The sequence below is a fragment of the Tenrec ecaudatus genome, chromosome 17 (assembly GCF_050624435.1).
Source record: "Tenrec ecaudatus isolate mTenEca1 chromosome 17, mTenEca1.hap1, whole genome shotgun sequence".
Taxonomy (NCBI): domain Eukaryota; kingdom Metazoa; phylum Chordata; class Mammalia; order Afrosoricida; family Tenrecidae; genus Tenrec; species Tenrec ecaudatus.
In genome coordinates this window covers 49,822,115-49,834,544 of record NC_134546.1, presented here as the reverse complement: position 1 = coordinate 49,834,544, position 12,430 = coordinate 49,822,115, and the positions used below count along the sequence as shown (strand labels likewise).

General features: G+C 44.4%; 1 protein-coding gene across 1 annotated transcript in view; it reads left to right on the top strand.

The window, feature by feature from the left end:
- Positions 1–12,430, top strand: part of CYFIP1 (cytoplasmic FMR1 interacting protein 1) — a 113,980-nt gene that overhangs the window by 57,935 nt on the left and 43,615 nt on the right. Inside the window, exons 13-16 of the mRNA XM_075535398.1 lie at positions 1,941–2,066; positions 8,741–8,907; positions 10,242–10,389; positions 11,671–11,824. Coding sequence (XP_075391513.1) covers positions 1,941–2,066; positions 8,741–8,907; positions 10,242–10,389; positions 11,671–11,824 — 595 coding nt within the window. The remainder of the gene's footprint in view (positions 1–1,940; positions 2,067–8,740; positions 8,908–10,241; positions 10,390–11,670; positions 11,825–12,430) is intronic.

The window sequence follows — 12,430 nt, the reverse complement described above, 5'->3', positions numbered from 1 at the left end:
ATATTGCTTCCCTGCTTTCTTTTGATTGCTGTTTCCTTGTTATGCTCTGGTCCAGCCTCTGATTTTAAGTCATATAAGTTTATTATACTTATGTCATCTTGAGCCATTGTTCCCTTGATCAATATATAGTGTCCCTTGTCTCTTACTACATTGTTTGCCTTGAAGTACATTTTCCCAGCGGTTAATATTGCTACACGGGCTTTCGTTTGGCTGCCTTTTGCTGGGTATGCCTTTGTCCAGCCTTTGGGGTTTTGTCTGTTTATGTGTGTATTTCTGAGGTGTATTTCTTGTAGACAGCATTTTGATAGATTTTGTTCTCTTATCCATTCTGCTACTCTCTGTCTCTTCACTGGTTCATTTAACCCATTAGCATTCAGTGATGTTATGGAAATGTGTGTATTTATTATTGTCATTTTGCTCTGTATTTGTGCGTCTTGTGTGTGAGTGTATATGTATGGTGTGAATAGTTTCTTTGTTCTTCTTGTCATATTTCATTGCTTTGCTCATTTGGGGTCCTTAGTGCTTCATTGAGTACTTTCTGTAGTGGTGGTTGTATTTTTGTGAATTACTTAGGTGTTGCCATGCAGGGAGGTAGACACTTTAGATCAGGAGTCCTCAAACTATACGGCCCGTGGGCCACATGCGGCCCGCCGAGGACATTTACCCGGCCTCCCGGGTGTTTTTGCCGCCCCGCTGCCTGTCCTGCTTAGCAGCTGACTCGTCCAGTGTGCATAGGAATTTGTTCATAGTTTTTTTTAAACTATAGTCTGGTCCTCGAACAGTCTGAGCGACGGTGAACTGGCCCCCTGTTTAAAACGTTGAGGCCCCCTGCTTTAGATCAAGTATCTGGGAGAGAGTGTCAGATTAAGTTTTAAGGAGGGTAATTAAAGGAAGGAGAAAAGAAAAAGGAAACAAAGGAGGGGATCAAGTAATGTTCATTGATGGGTTATGAGTAAGAAAAGTAGACATACACAAAAATATCCTTATTTGCAGGGACTGTGGAAAAGCTAATGATAATCGAAAGTACAAAAAGAAAAGAAGAAAAAAATTAATTGCTAGAGTAGTATAACTTTGGTTTCCTTCAAGAGGGTGAGAAAGAAAGAGAAGAATTGAGTGCAAAACAGAAAGATAGTTAAAGAGAGCTACAAGCTAAAAGTTTAGATATTGCTATGGAAAGAGGAAACGTGAAAAGATAAAAATATTGAAAATAAAAGTAGAAAAAAATATTAGACCAACAGATGGGGAAGTACTGATGAAAGTACTGGGTTAAAGTGGGGGAGAAAATAGTACGTGATTTTGTTTTGAAGAGAGGGGTGATAAAGGGAAGAGAGAATGCCCAGGAGCATCAACAGCAAAAGAACAGCTAGGGTCTAAGCCTTGTCCTGGAGGAAACCAGGCCTGTGTGGAGCAGAGGTCTTTTGAGAAGTTGGGGGCCGTCTCTGACAGTAAGTTGTTTCACCCTTGTGGTCATCTGCAATGGGAGGGCAGGGTTGAGATTGAGGCCAGGGGATTGGATTTGGTGTCTGTTAGGACTGCGAGCCCTGCATTCATATAAACTCAGGTTAATTATCTTGAAGGGATGGACCTCAGGTTGACCAGGTCAGAAAGGGTAGGGTCTCTCTTTTCAGATGAGGAAGGTTACCAAGTTGGTGGAAGTCAGAGAAGATTTTTCCTTTTGTGGTTCATTTCAGTCAAATGAAAATTAGTAAATTGTCTGAGTACATGATCCTTTGAAAGGCAAATCCTCTTTTATTAATGTTGTTGATATGTCTAGAGCCTTAATTAGTCGACATAAAATATCCAGATATTTTACCAGATGGATTCAAGCTGAAGATACTAGGTCAGAACTTCCGGTAGCGTTTCCAGTAGCCGTGCAAACGAGAGCAGAGTGAAGCATTTGTGTGTTTGGTGTTGAATACGTCTCTTTCTGACCACTGCAGTATTCGTGGAAACTTGTGCACCCAACGGACAAGTACTCCAACAAGGACTGCCCCGACAATGCTGAGGAGTATGAGCGAGCGACGCGCTACAACTACACCAGCGAGGAGAAGTTTGCTCTGGTAGAGGTAAGGTTCTTTCTCACAAAAGCCTTTGATGTTGAAGACGTCGGCTTGGTTTATTTTTGCTTCTGTTGCTTGTGCTTTTTTTTTTGTGTCATAGCTAAGAAACTTGCCAACATGATACTGAAGATTTGATATCTACGTGCTTTATAATTTTAGTTCTTGATTTATAATCTTAGTTCTTGCATTGAGGTCTGTGATCATATTGGGGTTAATTCTTGTACATGGTATGAGATAAGGAAGATGTCCGGGGTCTCCAAGATCACCCTCAGTCACTCACTGCCACATGTATGGTTTGTGACACTGAAAGCATGCATATTAAATTCATGAAAGGAAAAGGTGCCAGGAGCACAGCTCAGAGCCTCCGAGGTATCCCTTTCTAGTGCCCTTGTGCAGGACGTACTTAAACTTCCCTGCAGTGATTTACAGGAACATTTGTCAAGTTTGACCACACCTAGTCAGGCTGCATTTTCCCCGAACAAATGTGAACCAAGCAACTTGTACTTTTGCTCTGGGGTAACTAAATCATGTTGTTAGCATATACTAGCTGGTCAGACTGGCCTAACCAGCAGGCCCCGAAACCTCAGGCATTACCAAGGCTCTCTTCTCACACAGAGCTTAGAACTCGGTTCCCAGGTGCCAGTCAAGGGCCAGTTATGACAGGCCTTTCTCTGGATTTTGGAGGATTTTAGCAACCCAGGCCTCCTGACCTAATCTTTTCCTGCTCAGAGATTCAACATCATTTTTGCTGTGGATAGACAATTGTCTCAGTACTGTTTGTTAGAAAGGTTCTTTCTCCCTCAGAATTTCCTTGGCATCTTTGCTGAAAATTAGTTGATAAGAAACTCTACATTCTCATTTATAGTCCGCTGGTTAATATGTCTATTCCTTTATCAGGATATGCACACAATCTCTTAATTTGTGTGCTAACACTCTCCTTTTCATTCCTAATGTTAATAATTTGTACCCTGTCTTTTTTTTCCTTGATCAGTTTTGCTCGGTGCTTATTAATCGTACTTAATTTTTTAGGTTTTGGTTTTACTAATGCTATTACCTGCTTTAGCCCCATTAATTTCTACTTTTAAATTCTTTATAGAGTGCTTCACTATTCTCCTTATAAATATGTTATAAATATTAGACTGGTTATTTTCAGCCTTTATTCTTTTCTAATGTTTGCATTAAAAATGTTAAGTTTCATTGACATGATTCACATATACAATAGTTTAAACTTATTGAAAAGAGTTGTCCAATCATCACCACAATCAATTTTAGAACATTTTATTCTTTCTTGTTCTCATTACTAAGTCTCCATTTCCCCTCAACCCCAGGAACCTATTAATCCAGTTATTGTTTCTATAGTTTTCCTGATACTGGATTTCCTATAAAGAAAAGCATCTAACAACAAAAAGAAAACAATAACCAAGTAAAACAGAAAAAACTTTAACTAAAAAGTGTATATCTAACTTTCTAAGGGGTTGCCAACCGTTTCCAAGAAAATGTTTTATAAAAAATTACATATTCGATATCAATGGAAAAAGTGTCAATTTTCCCCATTTTATTTTACTAACACTTGTGTTCTTTATTAGTAGTAATAAAGTGGTAACTCATAGAAGGTTATTTCCCCCCCCCCCCATCTATCATAAAACTTAATCATTCAACCACATTAAGATTTGTTCAGTCATCACCATCATCAATTTTGGAATGTCTTCTTCTCATACTTGTTAGCTCCCCATCTTCTTCCATCCTCCTCTGCCATGTCCCTATCCCTTTGCTCTCTATAAATCGATCTAGGCTGGATTTCTTATATAGTAAGTCATATAAAGCAAAACACAATCATACAAAGCAAATGAAAAAAACAATTTTCACTAGACAAAGCATAGGGAAACCTCAAGGAGAAAACAGAAAATATTAAAAACAGAAACAACTTGAAAATAGGTCAAAAGGGAGATCAAATGATAGGGTATTACATTTGGACATAGCTACATTTGCCATAACCAAATGTATGCTGCTCTCAGTTTGATAGCAAGACTATTAACTTAATTCGACTATGGTCAGAAGAGGTTCACCAGAGGCTGATCCATGTGTAGACCCTGCAAATGGATTTTCGGCTTCCACTGTCATCTATAGCCTTCTGCAAGCTGAAGGTTCACAAATTAGGCTCTGATGCTAGTCCCTCCTTTGGATTTGGATTTTATTTTTTATGATCCTTGGGTCACACAGGCTAGTAGTGTACTTCTCCCATGTAAACTTTACTGAGACCTCATTTACATGACTGCTTATTTTAAGACAGACCTTTAAGACCTCAGGCACTATTCTTTCTGATGACTGGGCAGCATCTGGTTTCTTCACCACACTTGGCTGGAGCACCCATACCTTCAGTGATCGCTTCATGAGGGCAAGAATTAAGCATGTCAGAAGAACTGATTGTTCCCTGATTGAGGTTAAAATTAATGGTGAGCCCCAAATCCATTCATGTGCTCATGGTTTACTTTAGAGACATCATCATCATTTTATGATAGAGAGCACTATAAATCATCTCTTTGTGACATAAGGTAGTGTCCCCTTGGGACATAGACATTATTCATAGTGTGATTATTTTAGCCAATGGTATAGAATTTAAACACTGCACTACTTAGAGCAGCCAGTGGCTAGTCCCACTACAACACAACATTCCTCACTGACCCATAGCCCCATGGGAGACAACACAGTGCGGGAATTGTGCCCGATCTGACCCCACTACAACAAGGCAAAACACTAAGGGCGTGCAGCAGAACAGTAAGGGGAGCAGAGCAAGGAAGTCCCGAGGGAATACCAAGAGTAGACTGGGGCCAGGGTGTGGCACCCCATCAAACTTGACTGGAAAACACTCCTAAAGGTCAACAAACAGACCTTGAATTATTTACAGGCTTTTATTTTTTTTTTGTCATGAGCTTTTTGTTGTTGTTTTTGTTGTTGTGTTGCTTTGTTTTGCTCTGTCTTCTTTTGTGTGCATATTATTATCTCTGCAGGTCTATCTAGAAAGATAGAAGAGATAAACAATCTGAAGGAGAAAACAGTGGGACCGATGGTTCTGGGGGGACTTGGGAGAGAGGGAGGCAGAGGAAAGGAAGTGGGTATTGACAATAAACTGGCATTCCGTGATGTTCACCTTCCCGACACGATTGCTGAAGACAAAGCGGGTGCATCAGCAAATGCGGTGAAGAAAGCTGATGGTGCCTGGCTATCAAAAGATATAGCATCTTGGATCTTAAAGGCTTGAAGGTAAACAAGCAGCCATCTAACTGAGAAGCAACATAGCCCACATGGAAGAAGCACACCATCCTGTGTGATCATGCAGTGTCAATAAGATCACGTATCAGGCATCAAAAACCGAGAACAAAAAATCATGACATTGTGAATGGGGGGGAGTGTGGAGTGAAGACTCAAAGCCCATCTGTTGGCAGTTGGACATCCCTTTACAGAAGGGTCACGGGGAGGAGATGGGCCAGTTAGGGTGCAGTGTAGCAACAGTGAAACATACAGCTTTCCTCTAGTTATTTAATGTGTCCTCCCCCACACTATCATGACCCCAATTCTACCTTACAATTCTGGCTAGACCAGAGCATGTACATGGGTACAGATAAGAGCTGGAAACACAGGGAATCCAGCAATACCAGAGAGTAGCAATACCAGGAAGGGAAGGGGAAAATAGGGCAGAAAGGGGGGAACCTATCACAAGGATCAATATATAACCCCCTTCCTGGGGGATGGGCAACAAAAAAGTGGGTGAAGGGAGACATCGGACAGTTAAGACATGACAAAATAATGATAATTTATAAATTATCAAGGATTTGTGAGGGAAGGGAGGGGAAAAATGAGAAACTGATACCAAGGGCTCAAATAGAAAGAAAATATTTTGAGAATGATGATGGCAACAAATGTACAAATGTGTTTGGCACAATGGATGGCAAAGTTCAGCAAAAGAGGAAATTTAAAAAAAACAGAATTTACAACACTGTTGAGAAAAGGAAATTATACAAGTATAGGCCAGTTTCAAACAACAATACATGTACTGTTGACTTGTACAGGTTAAACTCCTCCATGACTTGACATTTACACAAACAATGTGGGTTGGTGATAGAACAAAACTTCCAGTAACACTTATTCATAAAGGCAGCATGCCTATAACATTAATAAATGTCATAAAAAAGCAGGAGGTTGTTGGTTTTTTATATGTTTGTTTATTCTGTATGTTTTTCAGCATATGAAATCCAGGATAGTTAATTCTACAGAGACAGTAACTGGATTAATAGCTTATTGTGGGTATGGAAGAGGAGGTCAGAGGAAAATGCAGAGCTAGTAGCAATGAGTACAAGAAGGAAGAAAATGTTCTGGGACTGATTATGGTGACGATTGCACAACTCTTTGATGTGACAGAAATGTAGAGATGCATGATATGTGAATTATATGTCAATAAAACCTTTAAGAATAAATGAGAGAGAGAGAGAAAGGGCGGGGGAGAGTCATTAAAATAGTAAATATTAGGCAGTCTAAGGCCACCATTCATTGGCACCCTCAAAGCAAAGTATCCAAACCAAAGTGACTTTGGGGTACCACTCATCTGCTGCTTCTCACACTAGGGTGTTCCAGCCGTAAGTCCAAGGGAGCATGTCAGTTCCATAAGTCTGCAATAGGTAGCTTAGCATGTGCTCAGTTTTATTAGTGCGTTACGCCGTGTGTGCTGGAGAAGAACGTCAGCTGCTCTTGTGTGATAGATACTGTCGATATTTAGGAAGTTGAGCTGCTTGTGCTGTTTAGCTCTCCTTTTTCTTCATTAAGTTTCTTTACAGGTGAACTTCCTTCCCTTGAGGATGGTGAATCGAAGGCTCCAAGTTGTTGGTGTCTGTCTTCATCTGTGTGAGCATTTTGTTGATGTGTCTCGAGAGTCTCTCGTGGAGTGCTTTTGTATCAAGTATGGTTTTATGTTCCTGGTCTACTATTATCCCTTTAATCCTTTTGTAATGTCCATTCTTGTCTTGTATCACGTTATTTGCCTTGAAGTCTATTTTATCAGAGATTAGTATTGCCAGTCCTGCCCTTTTATGGCTGCCATTGGCTTGGTAAATTTTTTTACCTTTAAAAAAATTTTTAGTGTATTATTTCTCTCTAATTAAAGTGTTTCTCTTTATAAATGGGTCTTGTTTTCTAATCCAGTCTTTTACTTTCTACCTTTTGATTGGTGCATTTAATCGGTTGACATTCAGTGTCATTATTGATATATGTAGGTCTCCAGATGTTATTTTGCTGTATTTGTGTTTGGTTTCTCTGTCCCCTCCTTTTTGTGTGTGGTTGTATTGGTGTCTTTGTTTTTCTCTATTTCTCTGTTGTCTTGAATGCTGCTTTCTTTGTATTGGTTTCTGTACGGCATTCTCCTTTCTGCTCTCTGGCTTGTCTGCCATTGTTGTTGATTCTCTGTCCATAATCATCCAGTTAATATTTTTTGTAATGCTAGGCTTGGGTTGTTTTTTTTTTAACAAATTCCTTTCAATTTTCCTTGTCTGGAAATTCACCTTCATTTTCCCCATGTATTTGAGGAATAATTTTGCTGGATATAGGATTCTTGGATGGCAGGGTTTTTTCTTTCAGAATTTCATATATTTCAGCCTGTATAGTTTCTGGTTAGGCACCCATGATGGGTGTACCATGCAGTCCACTTGTTCAACTCTCCAGCAGAACCCCCCTGAGGCCAACAGGTTACAGGTTTGGTTAACTGGGTTACCTCAGTAGCTGGGAAAAAAGCGACTCATGCTGCTTGTCTGTGATAAAAGGGAATCTATCAGCAGGCTGCTGCAGTCCCACTTTAAGAGACTTGAGTCTACATACCATTTAAGATGAGTTCCTTACTGCCAGGAAGTGCAGGATGTCCCTCCTAGTGGGACCTCCTAGATCTTCCCGTGCTTGTTATCTGCTGACTGTATTTCCTGAAACTTCTAATATTTGCCATTAAAAGTATAATCTTACCCTAAATACATTGTTCCCTGTATCACTTAAGTTTGAATATGCAGCATTTTCTTTTTTCCTCAAACGTATTTTATACTTGCTTTTAAAAAAGAAATTTCCTAATTAGCAAAGCAACACAGAACCAAAACATAAGCATGAAACTGAGAAATCACAGGAATGCTGGTGGCACTGTCCGGTAAACTAACTGCAAGATTGGTCGTTCAAACCTGCCGGCAGCTCCATGGGAGAAAGATGAAACTGTCTACTCCCATGAGACTGTCTCACCTTGGGACCCCTACCTAGAATGTCTGTCACTTGAACTGACTGTAGAGCCTTGGAGTTACGGTATGTCTCCTTCCAGGCCTTTCTGCGCACATTCCTTCAGTGTGCCAATATTGTATGGCAAAGGACATTGGGCTGCCCGCCCCGTGGTTTCTTTCCCATTCTAATATCCCCTTCCTGCATCTTGGTTTTCTTTTTCCTGTTGCTTCCATTTGAAGTCGACCACAGTGTCCAAAGCTTCCCGTCCTGGCAAGGGCTCTCTCTGGCAGTGGCCGCATGCTGAGAGCTGCTTAGGGACGGTGCTTGCCTGAGCAGAGGAGAGGTGACAGAGGCTCATGAGAAGGTGCTGGAACATGTCAGTGCTGCTCCGGAGATGGAACCCCTTAGACATGTGGAGAACCATAGCTTTTCCCATGCAGGTGATCGCCATGATCAAAGGCTTGCAGGTGCTGATGGGCAGGATGGAGAGTGTCTTCAACCATGCCATCCGGCATACCGTCTACGCCGCACTGCAGGACTTCTCCCAGGTGACCCTCCGGGAGCCACTGAGGCAGGCCATCAAAAAGAAGAAGAATGTTATCCAAAGGTGAGTTTGACCATGTTGCTGCCATGCATCCTTCGGGGCTAGGAGTCAGAGGACACCCGCCCTCCCAGGTGGTCTGGCAGCCACGTTGTCATAACGTGCTCAGTGCTTTCTTTTGCCCAAGTTATTTGTCAGTGTGATGTAGAGAGTCTTGAATTATTAACCTGAAAACCATAGTAATTTAAGAAGTCTGGAGACACAGGGAAACGGTGCGTTTTTCTCGGGGTTGGAGATGCCTCAAAATCCGCTCAGCCATTCAGATCACCAGGTGTTTTAGGACAGGTGCTTTGAGCTGTGTTACAAATGGACAAAAGCTTCATGCATATTGCAGAAATTCAGTAGTGGTCTTCAGTTTATTTTCATTTATGTTTAACTTTGTGTGTAAAGTTGTCTTTCAAAGATATCTATGTAAAATTAAGCATGCCAGGTTCACAGATGTATTGATTTCATTTTCTTGGTTTGTGGTATATTTGTCTCTGACAGGGTGTGATTTTAGAATTACTAGAACTTTAATACCAGTTTATTAGCCCTCCCCTGAGGACTTGATTGAGGCATTCGTTTTGTGCCATGCTTCCAGGTGTACATGAACTTGCCGTAGGGGAAGCTGTCCTGGCATTTATTATGTACTTACCTTGGCACCTTGCCTTGGATGGGGAAGGCCTCTCTATGGAAGACGGAGTTTGAGGCACACTAGGTGTGGAAAGAAAATGGTTCCCATTAACAACCATTCCCAGCTACAAAATCTAGCAGATATAAAGACTAAAAATGTCCCAACCTTCAGCTGAACTCTCTCTCCTGAAAAACTTAGATAGAGAGCGTGGGTGTGTGGACCGTGCGTACAGTGCCCGTAAGTGCTCCTGGTCTGGCCTCGTTTACCTTGGGGACATCCTGATGGAGCCATATCTGCCCCGGTGGTGACTGGGTCTTGTGCCTCAAGCTGCCCCAGGGTCATGCTCCTCGTGCTTCGTGGGCACACGGACGTTGCTGACTGCACATCTTGCTGAAACCACGGGTTCTTATTGAGCACGTGGGCCCTCCTCTCGCCCTGCCCTGAGCCTGACTTGCCTCTTTGTTCTGGTGTGTGTCAGGAAACGAGGAAGTGACTTCAGATTGTTTGTACACGGAACAGCTAAGTCGGCTCTTCTGACAGGGTTCAAGTTCCTATGAGAACCTATTTTTAAGTGTTCGCGCTGGACTTGTCATTTTCCAGATCCTTCTGTGCCCCCAAAAGGGATTTCTGTTCCAAGTGCATAACACAGCTATTAAGACAGGGCGACTTGAGAGGTCCTGCAGCTTTTGATGCTGCGCGCCTTGGTGGTGACTCTCGCTGTGCTCAGTGTCCTGCAGGCCATCAGGAAGACAGTGTGCGACTGGGAGGCCGGGCATGAACCCTTCAATGACCCAGCTCTGAGGGGGGAGAAGGACCCCAAGAGTGGGTTTGACATCAAAGTGCCCAGACGCGCCGTGGGACCTTCCAGCACCCAGGTTCTTCCCCCCCCACCCCACCCCCGGCCCCTGCTGGGAGCTTGGTTATTTTCTGCCTGGGAGGGGTGCATGTGAGCTAGGGGAGGGGTGATCTGGGTGTTTTCAGGGAGGTCAGAATCAATGGGCCTTGCTTCTTGGTCATAAGTGTTACCTTCACAAAACCAGCAGGCCTCAAAGGACCAGTGTGCTGGCCTGGCCCTAGCCCTGAGGACCATCCTCTGATTCAAAATTTGACACACAACGTGGCTCTCTAATTTGCATTCAGAACTTCCTTTGACTCTGTGCCAACTCCCATCTCAAGAATGTGGGTCAAAGTCGTGTGTGTGTGTGTGTGTGTGTTTGTTCTGTGTTTTTTTTTCCCCATTGAAACTCAAGTGTGAACTTACACGTTGTGTACTTACTGGTCTGTAACCTGTGAGAGTGGGAACGAAACGTGTTGCTTCCATGTGTGCTTAGTCTGAGACCACTGGCTCCCTCTGTCCGCTCTGAGCGTCTCTCCTTGCCCTTTACAGCTGCACGTAACACTCTGCCTTTCCCTCGCCAGCCCCCACCTCTGCTATTTTGGGGTCCGACCCTTCTCCCTCAACTCTGTGCTTTTGTAACCCCACCCAGAACTCTTTACATGCGGGCAAGCACAGCACCTTGCTGTTCTTCTGAAAGCCCTCAAAGGCCCGCGTGGAGGGTGCCCACCCCTTCTCGGGGGCACCCCTCTGCCTCGGGTCTGTCTGCTACCCGCCTGCCCACCCCCACCCCCGCCTCCCCCCCGGGTCTGGTCTGCCCTTGTGAGTGTGTGTGGCGTCACTAACGGCTCTCTCCCGCCTCTCCCTGTCTGTTGGCGTCTAGCTCTACATGGTGCGCACCATGGCAGAGTCCTTGAGCTCTGCCCAGCTGCTGCGGCAGCTCAGATCTTTGGGGATGGAAAGGCTCTTGCATGTGGTAAACGCGTTTCTCAGGCAGTCCTACGTCTATCCGCCTCTTTTAACCTTTGGGGGTAAGACATGACTTCTTGTTGTTTGTTTTTAATGAATTGTTTGTTGGCCTTCACAGCACAGAGGTGAACTGCTCCGCTACAAGGCGTTGCTTCCCCCGGGCAGCCGGGGGGCCGGGGCCGGTCTCTGGAAGAGGAACTCGGCCTGGGCGCTGGGCCGGGCAGCCCTCGCCCGCTCTGCCCACCCGGGCAGGTTGTAGCGGACCAGTCCTTCTCTGGGGATGTGTTTGAGTTTGGCCCGACTAATGCGCCGTGTGTTTTCTCCTCCCGCAAATGTTCCCTGGATGATCCAGCTTTACATGGTGAGAACCATGCTAGAATCCCTCATTGCAGACAAAAGCGGTTCTAAGAAAACCTTGCGGAGTAGCCTTGAGGGGCCCACCATATTGGACATAGAAAAGTTTCATCGCGAGTCCTTCTTCTACACACACTTGATAAATTTCAGTGGTAAGACATCCTGACGGCATGCTCTAACACCACTAACACCACCAGCATGCTTGCCCGCTTGGCCCTGGGCTCCGGCGTCCAGCCCCCCGTGTGGGGCCGGGAGAGGCCCCTGGTCTAAGGTGTGTGTGGCCCCCCAGCCCCCCCCGGGTGGTGCAGGTTTTAGAAGGGCAGGCCAGAGGCTGAGGGCCCCGCACACACGGGTCACGGAACGGCTTGTCTGTGTCTGGACGTAGAGATAGAAAGTCCAGAGGTTGTCCCCGGGCAAAAATGGAACTGATGAGCTGATCAGATGCGGAGGTGACAGGTGGCCTTCTTCCTGGGGGCTCCTGGCCAGGTGCACCTGTGCAGGGCCACGCTCACCACCCTGGCACACGGGGTGCGTGTGCATCACAACATCCGTGTCCTCCGGTCAGCTTGCTGGTGGCAGAGGCTTCTCTGCGCGTGGCTGACACGGCTCTGCGGCGGTGCCCGGGGACATGCTGGGGGCCCTGTGGCAGGCAGGGAGGAAACGCATCGTTTGTATCTGAAGGGGTTGAAAACATCCGTTTGGAAACTGCCTGCGGTTTTGCAGTCTATAATCCTGTACTAATTGTATGTGCGATGGTT